The sequence below is a fragment of the Mesocricetus auratus genome, unplaced genomic scaffold (assembly GCF_017639785.1).
Source record: "Mesocricetus auratus isolate SY011 unplaced genomic scaffold, BCM_Maur_2.0 Super-Scaffold_100021, whole genome shotgun sequence".
Taxonomy (NCBI): domain Eukaryota; kingdom Metazoa; phylum Chordata; class Mammalia; order Rodentia; family Cricetidae; genus Mesocricetus; species Mesocricetus auratus.
This window is the reverse complement of record NW_024429202.1, coordinates 4,275,410-4,301,968: the sequence shown is the minus strand read 5'-3', so window position 1 is coordinate 4,301,968 and position 26,559 is coordinate 4,275,410. Positions and strand designations below refer to the sequence as shown.

Here is a 26,559-nt window from a genome sequence, read left to right as displayed (position 1 = left end):
TTAGCTTAATAGTTTGCCTAATGCCAGTGCCTTCATGTTTTTTTTTAATTATCTATGGTGCTGAGGATGTGGCTCCATGGTTTAAGTGGTTGTCATGCAAGAGTGAGGACCCGAGTTCAGATCCCAAGAACCCCATAACCGCGGGTAGTTGTGGTGGCCAGCCTGTAATTCAAGCTTCATCTGCCTAGGGAGATTAACCATATTGGCGAGCTAAGTTTGATTAAGAAATCCTGCCTCAGCGATTAAGGAGGAAGAGCAATTGAGGATGCTTCCAAGCACCAACTTTGCACACATCCGCATGCACACCCACACACAGCAAACATGCCTGTGCACACATGCACATGTGAAGATGGAAAAGGGAAGAGACAAGGAGGGAGAAGAGGAATAGCAGGCCACGCCCACGAGGATCCCCTGCACAGGGTGAGGCGTGGCCAGGATGAGAAAGGGCCACTCTCAGAGAACAGAAGCCAGAATCTTCAGAATCTAGCCACAGCTAGAAACTTAGACAGACTCTTTCATTTGTCTGTGTTTCTTTATACAGTGTAGGCACTGGATCAAACACTGCTTATTAGCCTTCTAATATCCAGTGTCTACAGGTCAAGAATTGGTGACGTTCACAGTGTGGGCCTTTCTTGGTGACTTCTCCCCACCTTACCCAAGAATAGTGATTTGGATGCTTTCTGATGTTCCCGTCTGCAAAAGAGCAAGGACAATGATCCCCGTGTCTCTGCATCCCCAAGCATGCTTGGGCCTTAATAGTGACTGTCAGTGCTGGTCAATGTCATGGGCTTGAGTTGTCCTTCAGTGACTTGTCCTCCTGTCAGTGTGATACTGCTGATTCAGTTACAGGAAAACTCAGGACACATGCATATTGACACACTAAGACATGCACATTATAAGCCAGTAACAAAATATAAATTTAAATGAACACATACATGTTGCCACTACAAAAATTAATTAAATCTGTCATAGACCTAAATATACAGTTCAAAAATAAAAATCTGGAGGATTATGTGAAAGGAAATCTTGGAAAATTAGGGTTAGGCAGTGGGTATGTAGATATGACACTAAAAGTATGATCCATGAAAGAGAAAACTACTGGAACTTCATTAAAATTAATTTTTTGTTGTTCTGTAAAAGCCTCTTTTAAGAGACTGAATAAACAAGGCGTGTGCTCAGAGAGAATGACTACAAACACCTGTCCACAGAGTTTACACCCAGAGCCAGGGAGATGGCTCAGGGCTGAGAGCATTGGCAGCAGTTCCAGAGGAACTGAGTTTAATTCTCAACTCCCATGCGTCTGCTCACACCATCTGTAACTCAAGAGGATTTGGCATCTCCTGGCCTCCACGGGCACTGCATGCATGTGTTGTAATACATGTGCAGGCAAAACACAGATACACATAAAATAATAAGCTGTAAAATGTATTTATATGCAGGATATACAATAACTCTTAAAAGCCAGACAGGATAAAGCAATGAATGACTTCAAATGGGACAGATCTCACCAGTCATGTCTCTAACAACTAAATGCACAGATGAGAAGTTAGCACATGCAAACAAGCTGGGCACCATCTGTAATTAAAGAAAACAACAGTGGGGGACCACTGTGTACCTGTGAGAATGGCTAAAATCCCAGAGTCTGACAATACCGAAGGCTGGCAAGGTTGTAGAACAGTGGAAATTCTCACTGCTGGTGGTAATGCAGACTGATGTGGTCACATCTGTGAGACCAACTGGAAGCGTCTTATAAAACCAAACATCCATTATACAACACAGCAATTGTGTGCCCAGATGTTCACCCAATGAGCTGAAAACTCAGATTCACACAAAATCCTGTTCATGAGTCTGAAGAACAGCCTCCTTCATACTTGCCCCAAGCTGAGTATAGTCATGATGCTCTTCAACAGGATGAGGGGCAAACTGTGTACATCCTTACAGGACGGACACAAAGGAAACGGCTGAGTCATAAGCTTAAGGCATATTGCCAGCACAAAAGCCACCAAGGAAGCCTGCGTGGCCCCCAAGCACAAAAGCCACTAAGGAAGCCTGCGTGTCCCCCAGGAAGCTGTTGGGTAGAGGGTGCAATGCTTGTATAAGAATAGCATACATAGCTGGTGTGGTTGAAGACTGTTCTTCTGGTGCGCATCCAAGTTCTCAGGTGTTCCAAAGCTGCACATTCACACCTGAGTACAGCATGGTAGGTGCTCTCAATGCCATCGTCCCGACAGGGATGTGTTGGTCGTTCCATAGACATTCTCACTGTTTCCATAGACATTCTCACTGGCGGGGCTGGAGTAGATAGCTCAGTGCGCTGACTGCTCTTGCAGATGTGGCTGTCACAGGCACCTGTAACTCCAGTCCAATGCCCTCAAGCATCAGCAGGTGCCTGCACACACTTAACATGCAAACACATGGACACATATGTACACATAACTAAAAGTTGAAGTCTTAAAAAAAAAAGATGCTCCCATAGAAAAAAACTGGGCACCAGATTGTGGTTTGTTTTTTTTTAATTATCCCCTGCAACTGATATGAATCTAAAATGATCTTAAAAGGTTTGGTTTTTAAATTATCCATATGCTTATATATAGATATTCACACACAAATGTACATGTATGTCTTCAGTCTGTTTCTACATTGAAGTAATTTAAAATGAAAATGGAGGTTGTTTCTGAAAGCACCTCATGGTGCATGCTATAAAGGGAATGTCGCTAGTTTAAGCATGTCTCCTGAGGCAAAACTGTTGGTCTTAGCTGTGCAGAAATGGTCACTTTGCTTTAGTTAATTTTAGTATTCCTAAGTAGAAAGCATACTATTGAAGACAGTGACAATTTCCGTGCCTGTTACTATAAAAGAATCACAGGCTAGAGAGACGGCTCGGTGGCTGGGGGTTCAGTGCTGTCAGAGGACCGGAATTCAGATCTAAGCACCCATTTTGGGTGACACACAAATGCCTCTAACTCCTGCTCCAGGGGATCGATGCCCTCTTGTGGCCTCTGTGGGCACAAGCACATCACATAAAACAGATCTTTAAAAACCAACAAAAGCAATCGGTAGACTCCAGCATCCAGTATTGAAATCTTAGCTGAAGGACACTGCGCAGCTCGTTCACAGACACTTGTCATAAAACCATGTGCAAAATCACGATGCATGGTTGGGCGGAACATTTGCAAGTTGACATTTAAAAGGAAGAAGAAATCACATGCTTGCCCTTGTCTACAACATGGGGTCTATATTGATGGCAGTGCCTTGTGGGAAATTCCTGTCAGGCAAGCGGATGGTGCTGGAATGTGGTGGGGTTGGGGAGGGTGCGGAGTGGTTGATGGCTTCCATTATTGAGAGCAAGAACTTGGCTATTGTTCTTCATATGCCTTCCAGTAAGTCACAGTGAGCCTACAAATTCCTACTGAGTAGCCAAATGGAAATGATTCCGTTTATAGAGAAAACACAAAGCTTGTTGCTTCCCCGTCATTAAGCAGGCTGGGTACACTTAGCAGAACTTTTCCACTTAGGTGTCCAACTCAGGATGATCAGTGACTTTTGCTTAAAATCTAAACATTTTAGAAGCATTTTGTGGGGAAACTATTCACAGGCCCACTCCAAGCAATCAAATAAATAGCCTGGTGGGTTTCCATCCTGGAAGGAAGATGTTTATTTAAGACACACTAACACAGCCCTCTTGCGAGCCTGTAGAAACTGCAGTCAGAACCAAGGACTGGATGGAAGTCTGAGGAAATAATGACTACAGTGAGGAGGGGCATGAGAGTGGGGTCTGGGGAAGGAAACAGCTTGGTGAAAACGGTTACCACTGAACTTCATTGCCCCTTGAAAATGATGCCAGCGGGCGGTAGAGTGGAGAACAGTCTCATTGCCCATTAAGCATCCATGGCTAGAGGGAGTGGCCAGGGCAGGATTTCCAGAGCCTGGGAGGGGTGGGGCTGACAGGCTGGCAGTGAGAGCTCCAGCGCGACTGTGAGCAAGAGCAGGCCAGGATTGAGCGGCGTGTCCAAGGGATGGGGCAGAAGCCAGGAGAAAGCCAGTGAAGAAATGGCAAGAGAGACCCTAACTGGAGTGAGGAGGGAGTGGGGGAGAGGGAGAGGGAGAGAAGAGAGGGAGGGAGAGAGGGGGAGAGAGACTCAGAGTGCACAAGAAGCTGGATATGGTGGTGCACACTTTTAATCCCAGCACTTTGGAGGCATGCACAGATAAATTGCCATAAATTCAAGGTCAGCCTGGTCTGCATCAAATTCCAGGTGAGCAAGGGCTGTTGAGTAAGGCTCTTTCTTGGAAACAAACAGACTGTACCAGGATGTCAGAGGTAGGGCCTCTTCTTGGGTGCCCACAGATGACAGCTTAGCAGGCTGTGATCAATCATAATCGATCCTCTGCCATAACCCAGCCCTAGCATCATCACATCCTCATAGAGAAGATGTGACTCTAGGCCACACTGCAGAATTACCGCCTCTTAAGATAGGAAGCAAGTTCTGAGAAAACAGATTCACCACTTATCCGCCTGATGAAAATTGCCAAGTCACTTGGGCGTAGGCTTGAGCAATACAGGGTAGATTGTGAAAGATAAACTTAGAACCTGCAGTTAGGTTACCAGGCGACACAGGATGGCCTAACCCTCCCACTGACCTCTGCTCCTCCAGGCTCATCGCAGCTGCAGTTAACACCCCCAATCCCTCCCCTCCTCACTTCCTGCCTACGGTCTTATAGAAATCCCTTTGGGATGAATAAATGTTGTTGGCTTGATCAGAATCTTGTCTTGCTGTCCATATCTGTACCCCCGTCCTTCATTTTCTCCTAGGTTTACCCGGTCTTACGTTGACTGTCCCCCGCTGGCATGGTCACTGCATCTGCCTTTCAAGAACTCCATAGACAAGAAATCAGAACATGGGAGAAACACAGCATCAAAAACACTCTGAGCTATAAAGACAAGGTTACAACACACACTGAAACCAGTGGGAGGGAAAACCCAGAGAGCATGCAAATTGGATTCTGACCAAAGGGGCAAAGCCAGGCTAGCACCTGGCATAATGCTTGTGTTTAATTGGTCCACTGAATTAAGAAAGTAGTATTAAAAAGTCCATTTAAAAAAAGAGTAGCCACAGCAGAGACCAAAGGCTGGAAATAACCAAGAAGGAAAACATAGCAAAGTCAAACACCAATGACGATGAGGAGCTAATGCTGTCCTCCATTCCTAAATGGGGTCCCATGGCAAATTATCCTATGCTTGCCTGCCTCGGATGGTTGGACGCTTAACAGTTCAGTTGCCCATGTGTAGTTATGGCTTGTCCCCATGCTTAGCCACAGTCAGAGATCAGTAACTTTCCCTGCAGAGGGAACTGGCTGGTAAGTAAAGACAAGGGAGCCAAAATCAGCCTCGGTATGGACCCACCGTTAAGGGATCGGGATTAGTAATTTCAGCATTGGCCCATCACCAGTCACCTAGAGCTTCGAGAAAATCTGATCGCAGATAGCACCAGGACCAATCTGTGAGTTCGAGGCCAGTCTGGTCTACAGAGCGAGTTCCAGGACAGCCTCCAAAACAATACAGAGAACCCCTGTCTTGAGAAACCAAAAAAAAAATAATAATAATAAAGAAAGAAAGAAAGAAAAAGAAAAAGAAAGGAAGAAAGTAGAGAAAGAAAAGAAAAGAAAAAGAAACCCTTGTGAGAAATGCTGGATTTGGTGAGACAGTGTAGATGCCCTGGGGAAAAGGTGATGTTTAGTGGGTGGGACCCTGCTCCTCATGGTTATGGACAGGAGTAGGGTTAGGACTAGAGTTAGGATTTGGGTCAGGACTCTAGTGAGTGCTAGGGTTAGAGCCAGGATTAGGATTGAGTTTAGGGCTAGGATTAGGATTAATGCCTTGGTTATGCAGGGCTATTGTTAGGACTGTGGTAAGAGTAAGGGCTGGGATCAAGGTTGTGACTGGGGTTAAGGAGAGTTTTTACTGCCTCCCTTTCTTTGAGTGCCCCCTTCTGGGGTTTGCAGGAAGGAGTGGAATCCGGACTTCCTGTTTATCCTTCTTTCATTGTAGGCAAGCACCTTGGAGATGGGAAATTATTTTACTCACGCTAAGTGCTTGAATTCTCTCCTTTTTACTTTTAATTTATACTATCTCATCACTTATTATCTGACTTCATCTTCAGATATTATTTAATGTCTGTCATCTTCATGGTGAATCTGGAGTTTAGAGAGAATCCTGTTTTCTGTGTCCTTAGAGGTTGAATTTGGCCAACATGTATTGAGCTGGTCAGGAGCAAAATCCAAGGTGAAGGAGTCTGCTCAAAACAGAACATAGCTCATTGATGTGAATTATAACACAACTCATCTATGTGAATTATAACACAGCCCACCTATGTGAATTATAACACGGCCCACCTATGTGAATTATAACACAGCCCTTATAAAATAGCCAACCTATGTGAATTATAACACAGCCCACCTATGTGAATTATAACACAACTCACCTATCTGAATTATAACACAGCTAACCCATGTGAATTATAACACAGCTAACCTATGTGAATTGCAACACAACTCACTTATGTGAATTATAACACAACTCATCTGTGTCAATTATAACACAGTTCATCTGTGCCAATTTTAACACAGCTCATCTATGTCAATTATAGCATAACTCATCTATGTCAATTTTAACACAGCTCATCTGCATCAATTATAAGAGCATTCAGACCTTCCAAGCATTTTAAATAAGCTCACTTATGAGTCTTATTTAAAAATGAATAAATTGCACTTGTTTTCACTAGGAAAAGGAGTTTTCCATCTTGTGGGTGTTACTGAAGGGGGTAAAAAGGAGCAGTCTGCAGGAAAGGAGTTGCCCCTCCCCCTTCCCTGCCCCCCACTGCCTGCAGTTGTGCTGGGCAAGTTACCTTCTCTTACTGCACTTAGTATTTTAAGTGTCCACAAATTACACATGAAAAGGCCAGAAACTTCCTTGCAAAATGGAAACAATTTAATTATGGTATTTGAAAAAAAATCTTCATTTAAAAGGTAACATTATCCTAAATAAGTTTTTCCTTATTCACTTATTTAAAAATTAACTATTCTCTATTCTTGAAAATTTCATATATATACATATTATATGTATATAATAAAACTGCAGTGATACCTTACTTGTACAAATAAAGCCTATCTGAAGATGAGAGAGAAGGAACAAGCCACAGCCACACCTTACCTCGCTTTATTTGTACAAGCAAGGTATCACCACAAAAACTACATTCTGGATTTCCTTCGCCCAGCTCCTCCATCTTTCCTCTGTGTGCCACTCTCCAAACTTCATGTCTTCTTTTTTTAATAACACACCAAGTCTAATTACTGCTGCCTGTGCCCTCTTGTATGTGAAGACCCTATGGCTGATGACATCACACACATAGAGAATCAGTCTCAAACTCACAAGGAAACTTCACAATGTCTAGAGGTGCTATGCAGGCTGTTGGGGTAGAAAAGTCTTCAGTGGTCTTACTCAGGGATGGACCCCATGTGATGCAGTGCCAACCTGCTAGACAGGATGTGCCCATAAGTGTAATAGTGGCATGACAGTCGGCTAACTAACCACTTTCTAATTGGACCTGAAACCTGTTCCTCAGGAGGGAAATTGATATCCCATACTGTATTCCTGGGTAGAACTTGTTGTTGTTAATTTGCTAAAAGGTCATGCTGTGTAATTGCTTTTTGAACATTTATGTTGATACCCATAGACCCGGGTATCCTCTCAGCATTGGTCAAAGACACTCCTTTTGCCTAGGGAATAGGACCTAGAAATGGAATTGATGGACAAGCTAATCTTTATCATAAACATCTTGACAATGCTTTTCATGCCTTGATGAGAAAATCCAAGAGAAGCCTTCCAAGATGGCTACCCCGGCTTTAATCCCCTATAAGCTAACTGAGCTTTAGGATGTCATGTCACTGGGCATAAGACTGAATGCAAAGATCAGTGTGTTGCCCATGTAAGAAACTGGAATATGACCCTCCCCCAAAAGGTGTCACTTCATTCCATGGTGCAGAGGCAGAAAGTTGGCGGCTTGCTGTTTGATCTAATGACCTAGAGATTGCAGTGACAGGTGGGTGGTTGATACAGTTTTGAAAGAAACTTTCCAGGGGTCAGTGTCGAGTGCTAATTCAGTGGTATCTGGTGTCTCCCATGTGTTGTTCCTACTAGATGGCTTTGAAACATGTGCCTCCTGCAACATTCCCAGTTCTCTGAAGCCCCTGTCCTCTGGCTTCCTTCCCCCAGGAAAGTGACAATACTGGAGGACCCTGACCAGAACATTCACCTGAGAAACCTGTCTCTCCATCAGGCAACAACTGAGGAGGAAGCTTTGAACTTGCTCTTCTTGGGGGACACCAACAGGATGATTGCAGAGGTAACGGGCATCTCTCTTGAAGTGACTTTTCCATGAGTATGCTGATCTCAGATTGTCGGTCTAGTGGCATGTGTTTATGTCCCTGTGTATTTTCATTTAGTTGTGTATTTATTTATTTTTATTTATTTATTTATGTCCCTGTGTATACATTTAGTTGGTGAGTTAATATTTGTAAAACTTTCAGAAAATCTCATGGAACATAGGAAGTTGTGTGTATACTGAAAGCATCCTTTGCTAACCTAATGTTCAGGTTTAACTGGGTTTCTTTGTTTTGTCTGAGACCCCTAGGCAGCAGCCAAGATTGACCCAAGCCTTAACCAGTTACTGACCAGGGTTGGAGGGTCGTGAGGTGCCGTTCAGTCACACCTAACCTAAAGGAGTGAATGTAGCGTGAGTGATGATGGTGGCCGTGGTGGCGATGGTGGGGGTTGGGAGTGTGAGAACAAGTCTCTTATGATACTTACAGCTATTGTAGTGACTTCCTTTCTAAACATTGATGTGTGTGACTCCTTTTCCTGCTTGGATGTGTCTGCACCTTGTGCATGCCTGGTGCCCAGGGGAGTCAAATCCCCTGGGTGGGCACTGGGCATCAAGCCTGGGTCCTCTGATGAGCAGCCAATGCTCTTAATTACTAAGCCATCTCTCCAGCCCTAGGACTTTCTTTTAAATCACTCTTTCAGACTTCCATATTGGATATCATTGCTGATGACAAGTGGGCGGTGGAAGTCAGAGAAAGTCTCCAGTGAATATGTACTTTCTGCCGGCATCCCCCCTGAACAGGAAAGGGATAGACCCCGGTCAGACCTGAAAGCATGCTGCTGACATCTTATTACCTTTCGTTTTGATGACATTTTCCTACTAATTTTGTGTGCGGGGGGGGGTAACGCATGTGTATGTGTTCACATGTGTGTCTGCACATGCAGGTGGGGGCCGCAGGTTGATATTAGGTCTCTTCCTCAGTCATTCTCTACCTTATGTATTGAGGCAGGAGCTCTCACTGAAGCCAGAGCTCACTGATTTGGCCACTTCAAATAACTAGCTTGATTCAGTAGTCCCTTGAGTTAGAAGCGTAGCTGGCTTCCAGGAAAAAAGGGGGGTTCCTTTTTCTTTCACTTCCTTTTATATCTACCTGTGTCAGTTTACATGTCTCCGCCCTCATGGGCGGATAGCTTTGTGGGGTTCACTCCTACAGTCCCTAGCTCTAGCTTCTGAGTGCTTGGAGTATAGGCAGGCTGTCCATACCCACCCAACATTTTTGTGGGGTTTGAGCATACTGCCCTTCACACTTGTAAGACAAGCAATTTACCCATTACCTTAGTGACTCTTCTATTGAGATGGCAAATCACCAAGCCAACTGATAAAAGAAGGCATTTCATTTGGGGCTCATGGTTTCAGAGGGTTGGCGTTTATGACCTTCACGGTGGGAGCATGGTAGAAGACAATTAGGCATGGTGCTGGAGCAGTTAGCTGAGAGCGCACGTCTTGAGAGCAGGGAGAGAGAGAGAGTGTTAACTGGAGATGATGTGGGTTTTTTAACCTCAGAGGCCAACCCCAGGAACAGATCTCCTCCAACAAGTCCACACCTCTAAATCCGTCACAAACAGTTCTACCAGCTGGTGACTAAGCCATTTTCATTCAAACAAACACATCCCTGCAGCCAGTAACCTACTAAGTGGATTGTTTAAAACATCGAGCATCTTATGTAGACCACATTTATTGACATAGATCATATGCATTGAAGGACTTTTGAATTGATTCTTTCACTGGACGTAAGTTCACATAGGTTTTCATCTCAGGGTGTCTTATTCTGTTTTCTGTTTTGTGTTTGTGTTCAGTGCTTCAATGTTTTTCCCCATGAGGTCATCTGGGTCACTCTTGCTGTTTCCAATAATTGAAGATTATGCACTGAAGGAAGATTAAAAGTGAGCATGTAAATGAGGACATTCTTAGGAGGGATCTGTCTGTCTCTCTGCACAGGTTCAATAGCAGCCAGCCAGGAAGTGCAGAATGCACAAAGGCTTATGGGAAGGAGGAGCAGTTGTGAGCGTTCGGTGAGACAAGCAGATGAGCTGGCCCAGCCTCAGGGCTAGCCTTCCTCAAGGGTGGCTCTTTGTGATGAGCTGGCCCAGCCTCGGGGCTAGCCTTCCTCAAGGGTGGCTCTTTGTGATGAGCTGGCCCAGCCTCGGGGCTAGCCTTCCTCAAGGGTGGCTCTTTGCTGTGGCATTGCGCTGTCCTCAGTGAATCTTTCACCACAGCTCCTGGGCGTCTGAGAGCTTAGCCTTTGTTACTTCTGAGCTATGCATTACATTTATCTCCCCAAGGGCCTAGGGTGGCTCATAAGTAAAGGACATGCCATGCAAGTGTGAGGACAAGAATTCAGAGCCCGAGACCTAGGAGGGAGCTGCACAGGTGTGAAGGCCGCCTGTAATCCCAGCCCGCAGAAGGGATCCCAGAGCAAGCTGTCTAGCTTCAGTAGCTGACATTGGGGGAACTGATGAACAGCTTTAGTAAGGAATACTGCCATAGTACGTCAAGTGGAGAGTGATTGAGGGGTGCACTTGACATCAGCTTTGGGCCTCAACACACACACACACTATACACACACACCACACACATACTACACACATACACACATAAACCATACATACACACAATACAAACACACACATACCACATATATATACACACACACAACATACACACACAACACACACATACCACACACACACTACCACACACATACACACTCATACCACACATACCACACACCATACACACATACAACACACACACATACCACACATAATACACACACACATACCATACACACATACTATATACACATATACTATATACACACACCACACACCATACACACATACTGTACACACATATGTATATACACACTACACATACACACAATACAAACACACACACACACATGACACACATACCACACACCATACATACATACTATACACACATACCACACAAATACATACACACACACTACACACGTACCACACACCATACGCACGCACACATACATATATACACAATAAATACACACACACCATGCACACATTCTATACATACACCATATACAAATACTCTACACACATATACCCAAACATACACATACATTTTTTAGTTGACTCTTTATAGAATTTTTGGCCATTTTGAAAAGTTTTGTGAACTCACCTCGCAGTCATGAGTCTTTCCTATAACATGCTGGGAAATTTATCTACTAATAATCTCAGAGATGCCTGAAACCCAAAGCGGTTTCAGATTCCAATTCTAGTGTTCATACATTAATATTTGTTTAATGTGCTAATTTTTTTCTGTGTTTGCCCTTATATTTTTCATTTGATAAATCAGTGGTCACAGTCATATCATTCAGTAGACTTGTCATGTAAAATAAATACTTTACACACATTTAAAACTTACATTACTTATTTATGTGTGTGTATTTGTACATGTGCACGCACACGCCAAAGCACACCCGAATGCCAGAGGACACCATGTGGGTCCTGGGAATCAAACTCAGGTCTTCAGTGTTGGCAGCAACCTCCTTTACCCACTTAGCCACCTGCCTAGCCCTCTGATCGTTGTTCCCTGTTCTTAATTTATTGGGGAAACTGAAGCTGGAGGAGTTCTGTGTTTTTCCAGAGCTCAGTAAGTAGCAGTGAGACTCTGCCCCACCCCTTTGGTTCAGAAGCTTATGTCCCTTCATGTCACAACCATGACATAGATATCTGCCAGCTATTTCAAGTATGGGTGTACTTCTGAATTATCTGAAAAGTATTCCAAGAATTTACAACTTCCGTTTATCTCTTGAATTCAATGAAAGTGACCACTTACACATAAAACTATAAATGAAGACTGTCGGCTCCTTGAAAACTTCTTGTTATTCAGTCCCTGGTAAGCCTGTCTTGGATTTCGGGCTAGCTGTCAGTGTGTAATTTGTCAGCACACAATGAGCTTCCCATGATAAAGAGAACACAGTAATCATTTCTTTAAAAAATAAAAAAAATTCTGTTTCTTTTTACACAGACATCTCAAGGTGTTGCCATGGAAACCAGAAAACATTTGCAAAACAAAGTCCCACTATGTAGGACACAAGGTGGAGTGTGCTTTCCTTTCATACCCAGCCTCGTAAGGAAAAGTTACTAAAACTACTTAGTATTTATTCAGCAGTCTTAACTCCTGCAAGCCTACCACTGTTTTGAATAATACTTGATTATGTCCTGAGGGTTTTCCAGTTGACTGGCTGGGCCAGAGAGTGTGAATATTGTAAATCCTGAACTGAGAGTGACCCCACCCCAGGCCCACCCATGGCTGGTGTGACTTGATAGTTTCCAGTCTCATACTCAAGCTGTTCCCACCAATTAGGCCACTGTAACTGAAGAAGGCATGCTGAACCTGCTCCTCAGGCCACCTACTTCCCTGTAAGTCCATTTTCCTGGACCAGCCTTGGTCTCCAGCACTCTCTACCCACACATGGTGGAGTGTCAACCTGGATCAAAACGTCTCATAGCACTTACAAGCTGCAGTTTTGGGGTTGGTGGATTTGAAATGAACTTCACTAAGATGGGCAGCAGTGTGGGCTGTGAGTTTATGTGAGATGAGGTGATGGCTACTCTTGGTTGACAGATTGACTATACCTGGGATGAACTGTAATCCAGAAATGGAGGGACACTTGTGATCCAGATCTTGAGAAAACACACGCCTTTAATCCAGACCTGGACGCTGGAAGGCAAACCTTTCATCTGGGCCATACTTTCTGCTGGAAGCCAGCACATCCATCCCTCCCTGGCATTGGAGCCTACTTCTTCAGATTCCAGCATATACACAAGACCAGCTGAGACACAGCCTTGTAGGACTGAGCACTTACTAGAGTCTTGGACTTTACATTCACAGCTAGTCATTGTTAGACTGTAAGTCATTTCAATAAGTTCCCATATATATGGGAATAAATTCTTTCTTCTCTCCTCCCTTCCTCTCTCTATACCTATATAATATATACCTATATATTATACAGAGATAGATAGTCAGGATGCATGTTATATATGTATGTATGTATGTATGTATGTTTGTATGTATGTCCTGAGTAATGGAGATTTTGGTACCTGAAGTTGGTATCAGGACTGGGCATTGTTGTAATAGGAATGAACATATGTTTGTTTGGAGGAATTTGGACATTGGTACTTTGGGTTATGTCCAGTGTTCAAGGAGATAATCAGATTAAGAAATGGAATAAGTTTAAAGAGAAATCTGGCACTAGGGAAATGTTCAGAGATCCACAAAGATAACCCCAACTAAGAATCTAGGCTGTAGTGGAGAGGCTGCCTTTGATGTCCTTCCCTAATAATGAGATTGATGACTATCTTAATTGCCATTCTAGAGCCTTCATCCAGTAGCTGATGGAAGCAGAAGCAAGTACCCACAGCTAAGCACTGAGTCATATTCCTAGAATCCAGTTGTAGAGAGGGAGGGGGGGATGAGCAAAGGAGTCAAGACTATGTTGGAGAAACCTACAGAAGTAGCTGACCTGATCTAGTGAGAGCGTACAGACCCCAAGTCATAGGGAACCAGCGTTGGACGCAACCAAGCCCTCGGAATGTGGATGCCAGTTAGGAGGTTTGGGCAGCCTATGGGACCTCTAACAGTAGAACCAGTATTTATCCCTAGTGCACAAATGGATTTGGGGAGCCCATTCCCTATGGAGGGATACTATTTCAGTCCAGATACACTGAGGAGGGCCTAGGCCCTTCCCCAAATGATGTGACAGACTTTGATGATCCCCCATGGAAGGCCTCACTATCCTTGGGGAATGTGTGGGGGTGGGTTGGGAGGTGGGTGGGGGGCATGAGAGGTTGGGAAGGAGAGGGAATGGGGGGGGATTGATATGTAAAGTAAGATTGTTCCTAAAAAAAAAAAGAAAAAGAAATGCAATAAAGGGCATGGTGACCCCAGGGCAAAATCCAACCTAGCTAAGTTTCTAACTTGTGGAGAGAAATTAAAAGCTTAGAACCAGGTGTGTTGGAGCACACCTTTAATCCCAGCACTGATGGATCTCTGAGATCAGCATGGTCTACAGAGTGAGTTTCCGGACAGCCAGTCATAGGTAGCAAAAGACAGAAAGCTGGTGAATAAATTAAACAAAGGGGCCATGTTCCAGCCCCAGCAAGCAACAGAACTTGGCAACTTTGGCCATGTGCTTCTGAGTTTAGTGTTAAGGACAGAAGAAAGGAGTTCTAGAATAAAGCCCCTCTGCCAGGCATGTGTTAGGGGTGTCCCTCAATGGAGGCCTAGTAAAGATGTCATTGTATGAAGCTGTGAAGTTGAAGCCTTGGAAAACCCAAGATGTTAGAGTTGCTGGAGTTGTGGGGTACCTGCCGAGGAGATCTGGTAACAGAGAGTGGAAACAGGCCAGGAGAAAGAAAGTTTCAGTCAACAGAATTGGAGATCTGAAGAACATTCTGACATCAGACATGGAGATGCAGAGTTTGGAGTTTGCACAACTGTTTTTTAGTCTTCAGCCCGCTATTTCCTTGCTGTGCTCCATTCCCTGAAGTTTGGAATGGTAATGTATATCCTGTGCCATTATGTGTTGGAAGAATGTGACCTGCTTTTTGACTTTGATATTTTTACAGGGAATTGCAGTTAAAATATTGCATGAATCTCAGAAGAGACTTTGAATTTTGGACTTTTAAACATTGTTGAGATTGTGATAGACTATGGGGACTTTTGAAGTTGAACTAAATGCATTTTGCATTATGATATTGTTACCAGCTTATGGGGGCCAAGGAGTGGAAAGTGACAGTTTGAATATCATTGGCCTCGATAATCTCATAAGGAATGGCACTATTAGGAGGCATGGCCTTGTTGGAGGAAGTGTGTCACTGTGGGGGCGGGCTTTGAGGTTTCCTGCGCTCAGGATACTGCCCAGTGTCTCAGTCAACTTCCTGTTGCCTGCAAGGTATGGGGCTCTCAACCTCTTCAGCACCACATCTGCCTGCGTGCTGCCATGCTCCTCACCATGATAATGATGGGCTAACCTCTGAAACTGTGAGGGAGCCCTCTCAGTTAAAAGAAGTTGCCACAGTCATGGAGTTTTCCCACAGCAATAGAAACCCTGACTAAGACAGATCAGAACCATGTGAGCAGGTCCCTGCATCTGCTCAGCAGCACAGCAGAGTTTGAAAGGACCACCATTTTGGGGGAAAAGAAGAAAAGCCTGTTGCAATCTGCAGTTTTGATATTTTCATAAGTTTTCTTAATTCTTCTTTAATAAAACATTTTTATTTATTTATGTGTACATATGTTGGCATGGTATGTGTAAGTCAGAGGACAACTAGCAAAGTTATTTCTCTCCTTCCATTGTGTGGGTCCTGGGGACTGAGCTCTTGTTCTTAGGCTTGGTAGCAAGCTCCTTACCCATCGAGCCATCTTGTCCCCTACTCCACTCCTGCAGGGAAGAACATTTGCTGAACTTCAAGAGGACCCAAGTTCAGATTCCAGCATCCATGTCAGACAACTCACAGCTGCATCTAACTCCAGCTTCAGGGATGCCAGTGCCTTCTTGTGGGCCCCAAAGACAGGCATATACCTTCCTACACAAATACACACACACACACACACACACATACACACACACACACACGCACGCACACACATGCACACACACACAGAGGCCGAGAGAAAGAGGCAATAGAGAAGGTTTAAAAATAAATATTTTAAAATAAGTAAATGAAGTTGATCCCCAGTGACCTGTTTGTCTCCATTTAGGCCTAGGACACGAGCAGGGCCAGCCATCAGGAAGTGGTTCTTTTTATTTATTGTAAGTTAATAGGTTATAATTTTATTTATATGTGTGGTGCCTCATGGGTGCAGTGTGAAATAATCAGAGTGATCGAATCAACCTGATATATCAGCCACTTTTATGTCTTTGGATGGGTGTGTAGTGTCTGATACTCTGACATTGGGGGGGCATGGACAGTGTCTGATACTCTGACATTGGGGGGGGGCATGCGCAGTGGCTGATACTCTGACATTGGGGGGACATGGACAGTGGTTGATACTCTGACATTGAGGGGACATGGACAGTGGTTGATACTCTGACATTGGGGGCATGGACAGTGGCTGATACTCTGACATTGGGGAGGCATGCGCAGTGGCTGATACTCTGACATTGAGGGCATGGACAGTGGCTGATACTCTGACATTGGGGGGACATGGACAGTGGCTGATACTCTGACATTGGGGGGACATGCGCAGTGGCTGATACTCTGACATTGGGGGCAGCAAGCACAGCCCTTAGGCCACATTGCTGTATTGTTCTCTGCAGTGGGTCCTTGATGAGCTGTGACAGTTGATAACTCATAAACGCATTCACTGTCAACCTCCCCAGCAGCCAGCTTCCTGTGTCTTACACCACCCTTCTTCACAGAATGAAATTTCCCACAGCTCGTCCTCAGAGAGGGACTTTTGGGACTTGTTGGCCTCGTGGGTAAGCCCCTTCTCTTGCAGAAGTGCAGTGCTTTAGGGGTCGGCTTTGTTGTAGAAGACACAAGAGCACGATTCAGAAGCAGCTGTTGTTGGTGAACATATCACATGGATTCTAAACCTTTTTAAATCTGTGAGCTCCAGACGTTTTGGAAGAGGCTGCTTTCCAAATATCTAGTCTAACAGAAGAGTTTATGGGGCTGCGCACATTATTTTCCCAAGAGCTACTAAAGTCTTTAACCTACCTCTTTGCTGAAATAAAACTCCGGATTTATGTGAGTGTGTGGCTGTTCTTTGAAGGCTCCTAGACATGTAAGAGCGAGCTGTGCCCTGGGGAAGTGCAAATGTGTTTGGGAGCATGTGTGCTTGGGTCGAGTGGTTTATATCAGGGTTGCATGTGTGCAGTGGGTTGAGTGGTTTATGTCAGGGTTGCATGTGAGCAGTGGTTTATGTCAGGGTTGCATGTGTGCTTGGGTCGAGTGCCCCAGGAAGAGCAGAGTGGATTCGCAATGTGTCTGTGCTCATTAACACCTTGCTGAAGCCCAAAACTTCTTGTGTGGAATTCGATTCAAATAAGAGCACTTTAGTTACAGCTGGGCCATTAGAGGGTCAGTAATGCAGCCTCCTAAGATCCTGTGTGAAGTGTGAAAGAGTGCTAGCTGCTTGGAATTAACAAACTTCCTTCAAGGTGTGAGAGTCCAGACAGAGGAAATACCGAGCAGGAGAGATGTGCTCCAACCCTGCTCTTACTCCAGTCACAATAGCATCCTGTGACTTTTGACTCCTAATAGACAGCTAGAGGTCTTAGCAAAAGATGTGTCAGTCTTATCTGCCATGTACACACACTAAATAGATGCCAAAGAAAACTTTGGTTTTGTGTGCTCAATGTATACCAGACATTTCCTTCTCAATTTTATATGTGACCTGTATTAGAAATATACAGGGTAATTGAATAGTGATTTAAAAATATTTATTGTTTTTTTAAAGTTGTGTGTGTGTGTGTGTGTGTGTGTGCATAGTTGTGTACATGTGAGTCCAGGTGCCCATGGAGGCCTGCATAAGGTGTTGGATCCCTGAGCTGGAGTTACAGGCAGTTGTAAGCTGCCCCGCATGGACGGTGGGAGTCAAGCCATGCTTCTCTGTAAAGCTGTAAGTGCTCTTAATTGCTGGGCCATGCTCCTCCCATGAATGGTGATAATAGGGTTTGACTGATAGTGTGATTAGAATTCTGCTCTCATCTAGCCTGGCCTTGTGGTACTGCATGAAGTACACATAGAGATCTGCAGTGTCCATTGAAGCAATCCCGGTGGTATAGCACAGGAGCCCTCAGAACACACTCCTTGCGGCAGGATGCAGTCTTCTAGACATAAAGATGATCCCAGGGCTTGCATGATCTTTAAAACTCTCGTCACTGGTTAAGCCTAGCAGAAGGAGGTTGTTTTTGCCCTCTTCCCCTGTTATTGGAACTTGCTAACATCAATAACAGAAAAGAAAAAAGAGAAAGGGAGAAAAGTCATTTTCAGTGAACCAGGAAGCAGCTATACCCTCCAGCTCCGAGAGGCCCTGCCAAATCCTATGAAACTTGAATTATGGTGAGCGCTGGTGCTAAGCGCCAACACATGTATCTTTCAACCTCAGGCAGGATAGAGTTTCTCCTAAAGAAAGGGCCACCATTCTGAAACACAAATCCAATGATCTTCTGGTTAGGGTGATGAGGTCTGAGAGGGAAGGAGAGCCTGGGCACATAATATAGATATTCTCGTGGCCTGATGGAAGGTGGGCCAAACAGAAACCCTAAACACAGGCCATCTGAAGGCCAGTGGTCTAGGTCATGCCAAAATAGAAGTCTTTGGAGAGTGGGGTTTAGAAAGACAGTGGTTTGAGGGACTTCAAATGAGTTATTTCAGACTCATCACTGTAGACTGTTGGCAAAATTACATTAGAAAGGTCAAGGATGTAACAGTACGGTGTAGATTAATGTATTTAGCACACAGACTGGCATGGATATTTCCTTATTCACCCATGAGACCTGTGCCTGTGTTGTGGAGTAGCAGTTGGTACCTTAATTGAAAAGCTGGCTCCATGAAGAAGCTCAAAGACATCCCCCAATTTCATTCTTTATTTTGAAAAAATAGCTCACATTTGTTGAATTGAAAGAAAATAATTGCAAGACCTGGTCAAGAAAACTGCAACTCAGAAAGTGAAAGAAAACAAATAACAAGAAGTAGAGAAGAGGAGGAGATCGAGGAAGAGGGAGAGGAAGAGGGAGAGGAGGAGATAGAGGAGTTAGAATTGGAGGGAGAGGAGGAGATAGGGGAGGAGGGAAAGCAGGAGGGAGAGTCGCTTGAATTCCACTGAGCTTTGTACTTGAAGGCCAGGTACACAGCTCTCAGCCTCTGCTGATACAGTGAGGTTGGTCTGTCAGCGTGAGGACGAAGCATTTCTGACATTAGGGTCTGAAATCATGGTGCTATTTATTAACTTGCCCCGACAGCACAACTTGGTGTATGTTTGTAGGTAGAATAAGCATGCATCATTTTCACAAAATAATAACTCATTATCTCCTCATAAAATTCAAATGTAGCATGGCTTTTTAGTAAGACAACTATGATTATTATTGTTGTAAATGTCATCCATGTCCTGAGAGGATTCAAAATAGTTTACAATTTTAAAACACAAATCCATCTGAGCAATAATCACAGAAAAAGTGCTTTTCAGAGAGAAAACCCAACTCAAAGGAAGAAAGATGATTGGGCTGGGTTAATTGTCACCATTGAAGACAGGCATAGCTTTGCTTCTTTAAGCAGGCTATCGAAAACAAGGGGCGTATTTGGACATCAGGGGTTATATATATATTTTTGTTCAGAGAACATGCTTACCAGGGCAGTGACTTGTATAGGTAGAATGTGTGGAGAATGTTTTGAAGTGTGTGTGACAAGAAGGGTCATGTCTGTAACTTTGAAAATGACACAAAATCATTATTCCCACTCGTCAGTAGTGTTGTGATGTCTGAGAGCTTTTAATAAGCTATGAGTATCAGCCAGGACCTAACCTTCCGAGGATCAGAACAGGGCCTTCAAGGGGGGTTATTTGTTGCAAAGATAGGAACTCTGGGAAGTGTAACAGGGTAGTGGGCATCAGGAGGCCAGCACCGGGGAGACACTGGCAGGAGAGTTTCGGTCGTTAGAGAGGGGGAATACTGGGGCATTTCCCTGTCTGCCTTCCCTGCTGGACGCTGGGTCAGAGAGCAGTTATAAACCGCTGCTTTCTGAGCTCGGGTTCTCAGTGATGAGGAGAAAGGAATGGGATGAAGAGGCCTACCGTTTGCCTTGTGTGTTTCTTTGAGGGACTGAGCTGTACCTTGACACATTGCTCATGGCTCATCAAGAAGTCAGGAAACAGGCCAGGGTAGGCTCTTAGCACACAGGAGCTACTCAACGTCAGTTGTCATCAGGACCAACCTGGGTCTCTTCCTTGCACTGTGTCTGAGCTGAGCATCTTCATGGGGATTTTACGTGTCACCACAAATGAATTTCAGTGACTGCTTTGATTGTGTTTGTGATTGGCATTTGGCACTTTGCCATTTCTAACAGCAACCAATCTTCATGGTGAGAAAGACGTGGACTGTGTTTCCAATGGGAGAGACTATTACCAGATGACAAAATGGAGTTGTGGAACTCAGCCCACTTCAGCTTTCCCCATGGAGTGACACTGTCCTCCAATCCATGACTTTTTATGGCCTCAATGTCCAGACTCACATTCAAGTTTGACAGACTTACTTTAGCAAGAACAAAATTGTGTGAGCATACTTCAGAATTCTGCTTGGTGTGTTAGTCCCACCTGTGTCCTAGTTGTCTGCGCACAGAAAAAGAAAAGATGGTTTCAGCTTACCTGCCATCTTTAGGAAGATAGATTATATGAAAATATTTATGTCAAAGGACTGAACCAAGTGCTCTAAATTCTTAAGAAATCTATTACCCCTTTTAGCTTGATATTGTTATTATTATTATTATTATTCAGATATGTAGATATTCAGACTTGGACACATTTAAGACAGACTGTATTTTAAAGGGAAGAGGAAAATAAATTTAAACAATAAAAAACGGTTATAGCAGAAAATCAAGATGAGTTACTCCCTGTCTTTGCAAGCTACATCTAGCTGTGATTCTTCTGTGGTCATGTATTCAAGAAGAAAAAAAGCACGAGGGGACTTTTGAGATTATATGTTTGTCGTTATACAGAGAGCAAGCCTTATCAGTAGTCAGTATGATGGCCACTCAGATTGATAAGCAGTGTTGATAACTGGCCATGACTCCTTTTAAAACTACAGTGCTGGAGCCAGAGCTCAGTCAGGAAAGTGCTTGCTAGGCAAGCATGAGGATCTGAGTTCAAATTCTCAACACTCCCACAAAATCTGGCCTCATTGTACCTATAACCTCATCCCTGGGGATGCAGAAGTGAAGTAACCCTGGGACTCGCTGGCCAGTAAGGCTCGCCAGACTAGTATGATCCAGTCAGAAAGAGACACTGTCTCAAAAAATGCCGTGGAGTACAGCCAAGGATCGGCTTCTGGCCTCACAGGCAGGTATGCCTGTGTGTGCAAGCATGAATACACATGTGTAACACACACACACACACACACTTTATTTTTAAGGGTAATGTTTGATATCCTCCATCTCCAGTTTGTCCTTCTTACCTCTATTTCTCAACTTTGATTTTGACATAACTGCATTTGGCTTTGTTTGACTTGTTAGACACAGAGGGAAGCAGTCTTCTGACCTCCCAGAGGGGAGATTTCCACAGACCTATCACCAATTCAAACCTTCAGGTTTCTTAAAATTATTAAGTCACCCAGTAGGTTGTGGAGGGTGTGAAAATCCTGTTCATGTCACACAGATTCCAGACTTGGCAGGAGAGCCTACAATAAAAGCCTCAGGCCATTCTTGTCAGAAGGGGAATCCTGGGTGCTAAAAACCCCTCTAACGCTGTAGATTGCACTGGAGCTTTTTATTTTACTTTTAAATAGCTATACCTACCGTATTTTCTCCTTCACAAAGCTACTTGGAGGATATGCTAGATAAGAAAAAGACCCAGGATCCTGCAACTGGAGAAGTACTTCTCATTCCTTCTTCTGAAAACCAGGTGTATTATAAAGAAGACAGTCAGAACAGAAAATAAGAAGTTTACACTGATTAATTCCAGTAGACAGATATGCAGTTGGAAATGCTTCTCTACAATGTGGTGATGGTTTGAGCGAAAATGCCCGCCCTTAGGCACACAGTTTGTGGTACCATTTGGGGAAGTTTAGGAGGCGGGGCCTTACTGGAGGAAGTAAATTCACCTGCCCTACTTACAGTTCTCTCTCTCTCTCTCTCTCTCTCTCTCTCTCTCTCTCTCTCTCTCTGTGTGTGTGTGTGTGTGTGTGTGTGTGTTGTGTGTTGTGTGTTTCATGCTTGATGGTCAGAATATGAGCTCTCAACTTCCTGCCCCTGCTGTTTTGCCTGCTGCTGCTGCTGATGGTCATGGTACTGGTTACAGGGTGTTACCACAGCAACAGAAAAGTAACTGATACAGATGTGCTCCGAAACAGCCCCACTAAACAGCATGACAAATGTTTATAGAGTCAGGGCCTAAGTTGCTTGGCCTGGAGTCTCAGGTACTTCAGTACACCAAGAGCATTAGGAGCCGGGTGGTGGTGGTCCACACCTTTAATCCCAGAACTTGGGAGGCAGAGGCAGGCATATCTCTGTGAGTTCGAGGACTGCCTGTTCTACAGAGCGAGTTCCAGGACAGGCTCCAAAGCTATAGAGAAACCCTGTCTCAAAAAACAACGAAACAAAACAAAGAACATTAGGAGCCTCCTAACACAGTCCTCTTCTATGTGAAGAATTAGACAAGACATCATTTAACCAGTGGGGTCACGATTCGGTAATACTTAGTTGACAGTAAGGTTTAACAAGTAGGGCTTGGATAGCAGACAGGTAGAGAGCTCCCATAGGGTTATACAGTGTTTCCAGGATTCACTTGAGAGCAAATGAACAGAAGAATGAATGGATGAGGATCCCATTCTAGAATGCGCAGACAAACAAAAATTGGAGTGAGAACCTGGGCTGTGTCTTGTGTGGATATCTTAACTACTTTGTTTGGGGAATCGTGGGCAAACACATTCAATCTAAAAGACAGCAGGTTCAGTCTAAAAGAGTCTTCTCATTTTAGATTAGCGGACAGTCTTGCTGAGATATTTCACTTCATCATAGCAGAGTGGATTAAGATGAAAACAACAATAAAGGATTTAGGGGTACAGAAATGGTATAAAGGATGTGTTATCACAATAAGTCAACATGCAAAAAGGTCTAGAAGTTTTAAAATGTGATGCAAAGATGTAGAGTTTTTCTTGGCCATGTTAACTGCGATTATTTTTGAAGAGTCTAAAAACAGATTAATACTAGGAAAGTTGTAATAGTGCCTTATGGGAACACAAAGGGACACATTTCACTTAGTAGGCCACTGCTCTGACTGGCACAGAGCCTGGAACTACCCACAGGTGCTGGGTTTGGCAGCTTACAAAGAACAAGGCTTTCCGGGTGATGGGAGCTTTCTCCTACATTCAGACGAGTCAGGGATGCTGGGCAAGAGAAGACCATGCGGGCTACAAAGGTGCCCAAGGAGCCCAAGGACCTTCTTGGTGCTCATAGTCTACCACCTGGTGTCTTGGGTGACCCTGGATGTGCAGCTGAAGAATTAGCATTTGTCCAACCTGAGTGCTGGTCTTGCTTCTTCCTGGGCTTTCTTCCATTCCTCTCATCTGGCATGGGAATGCTTGCTTTGTTTTAGTGTAAACCGACACAACATTTAAAATATTTTGTAGGAGTTTATATGTAAGGATGGCCTTGCATCTCAGGGGAGGCGTCAGACGTGAGTATGTGGGCAGTCCTGAAACTGTAGGACTGTAGACAGGGCATTTCTGATTATATGCAGGACAACATGATCAGATTTGGAACCACACAGAAGATTAGAAAAGCATGCCCTGGGCATATCTGTGAGGAAGACCACCCTGAAGGTGGACAGCGTGCATGACAGACTGGGACCCAATGCATCGAAAGTGGGCGGAGGCAAGCCCATGAGGACAGGTTCAAGCCCCACCCCACTCTTGATTTTGGTAGGCGTTGGAATGTGCAGTCTCTGCCACATGTCTGTTATGATATCTTGCTTGTGTCAGACCCAAAGTGATGGATCCAGATTACCCTACACTAAAACTTCTGAGACCATCGGTCCAAATCATAATTCTTCCATTTAAATTAGCTTTTCAAGTATCACACATACACACACACATACAAAAACAAAACAAAAAAAAAAAACAACAGTAACAACAAAAAAAAAAACCAAAAACAGGACCTATTTATACAGAGATATAAAGAGGAACAGAAGGTGTGTAACAACACTTGATCCAAAGCCACTTGGAAAATACCAACACCTGTTAGCTAATGGGGCCGAGATAGCAGAGGTCTTTATCGAATATGGTGGCTGTCTTGATCCTAAAACTCCTACTAATTGTTTGGATGAAAACACATGTTTTCATTTGTAGACAGCACAAAGTTGAAAGAAAAAAGTGACCCTATAAATTGTAATGTTGGGTCATATGCAGTCACCGAACCAACTGTATGTGTGTTTGTATATGTGTATGTGTGTGTGTGTGTGTGTGTGTGTGTGTGTGTATTTTGGGGTGTGTTTGGGTGTATTTGTGTGTATGTGTATATTTTTGAGCATGTGTGTATTTGTGTGTGTTTGTATATATTTGTACATATGTGTGTAGTTGTGTCTCTGTATATTTGTATATGCATGTGTGTATGTGTGGTTCCAAAGCATGGGCAGGGATGTAGCCCATGTAGCATAGCAATACCTCATGTGCTGTTCCTTGGTAACACTAGATCTAGATGAGCCTGATTTCAGGACATCATACCCAGTGTCCTCTGCTGAGGCTAGAGTATGCGTGCCCCTGGGTGTCACAGGTGCTGCTCTCTTCATGGCCTCCAGGGAGATTCTTATGCGGGCTGTGGCTCCACCGAAGTTCAAGGATTCAGAGCGCTGCATTTGCAAAGCTTTAGTAAGTTGTCACTTAAGATGCCCTTGAAGGAAAAGGAGAGATTTGGTCTTAGGAAGTGTCCTGCTCTAATTCAGGAATGTGGATAGGGTGGATGCAATCAAACATGCTAAAATACCTGGGGATGGCTCAAGTCTTTTGAAACTTCGACACCTGCCCCCAGTGACACACCTCCTTGACCAAGGCCACGCCTCCTAATCCTTCCCAAACAGCTTCGCCAACTGGGCACCAAGTAGTCACATATATGAGCCTATGGGCACTGTTCTCATTCAAACTTCCACAGAGAGCAATTAAGGAACAGTATTCAAGGTTGACTCCAACATATAAAGGTCAATCTTAGGGCCATTTCTTGGGAACCATCCATGTCACTCTATTTGGTTGTTTTGTCTGAGACAGAGACTCCCATTCAACTCCAGCTTGCTGGGTAGCTTAGGCTGGCTGGCAGGTAAGCCCCAGGGTTTCCCTGTCTTTACTGCCTGAGTGCTGGAATTGTAAGTGTGCACTACCATGCCTTGCTTTTGATGTGGATGCTGGCGATAAAACTTGGTGAACCAGTTAATTTTAATTTAATTGTCAACTTGACACAACCTAGAATTATCAGGGAAGAGAGTCTTAGTGAGGAATTTTCTAAATCAGATTGGCCTGTGGGCGTATCTGTCTGTGTGTGTGCATGTAAGGGGGGGTGTTCTCGTAATTAATTGACATAGGAAGATCCAGCCTATTGTTTAGGATACTGAACAGTGAAGGAGAGGAGAAAGTGTTCTGAGAGCAAGCAAGCGAACAATGGAGTGTGCCTGCCTTAATCTCTCTCCTTCCTGAAGCTGTGGCTGCTCTCACATGCAGAATTAGCTGAAGAAACCCCTGCTTCCCTCTGTTGCTTTTTGTCCAGGGTGTTTGTGACAGCAATAGAAAAGAGACCCGAACACACGACCTGTGCTTTCCCCACGAAGCCACCACCCCTGCCCAGACGGCCTCCTTTACGAGACACGGCCTCTTCCTCACCTCAAGTTTGCTCCCATTTCTCACCCCTGGGCTCTGATTTCTGACTAGATTACAAGTTCCTTGAGGTCTGTGTGCAGGTCGTATTTTCCTTTATTCTCTTTGCCGCCTAGCACAGCTATCTACAGAGACTGACACAAAATGCAAAAGCTCTCCTCGTGCTGATGATTAATCGCCCTGAGGATTGTTCCAAAGGCACAGGCGAGTGCCAAGAACACATTTGCTTCAAACATGTGCTCAGTTTTGAATTGAATCTGCCTAAGTGGTGCCATCTGTTCTCAGGCAATTTCAGAAACATCCAAATCCGGTTTTTACCTTTAAAAGGACAAGCGCGTGGGCATGCCCACGAGGCCTGGAGCCTTCACTGACTGCAGATGAGCAGACATGGGCTCGTCCATTGATGCAGCACACTGGAGAACACTGTCTGAGGTCTAAGAAAACTTTATCTAAGAGGACACCAACAGCTACGTCATGCAGAAAGTATTTATGAGACAGTACAGAACTCAAGGCATGGATTCCTACAACATATTACTGTGCTTAATTGCAGGC

The 26,559-nt window shown here is 44.2% G+C and overlaps 1 protein-coding gene across 1 annotated transcript in view; it reads left to right on the top strand.

Moving 5' to 3' along the window:
- Window positions 1-26,559, top strand: part of Kif6 (kinesin family member 6) — a 290,945-nt gene that overhangs the window by 71,795 nt on the left and 192,591 nt on the right. The window contains exon 6 of the mRNA XM_040729501.1: window positions 8,273-8,402. Within this exon, the coding sequence (XP_040585435.1) occupies window positions 8,273-8,402 (130 nt within the window). The remainder of the gene's footprint in view (window positions 1-8,272; window positions 8,403-26,559) is intronic.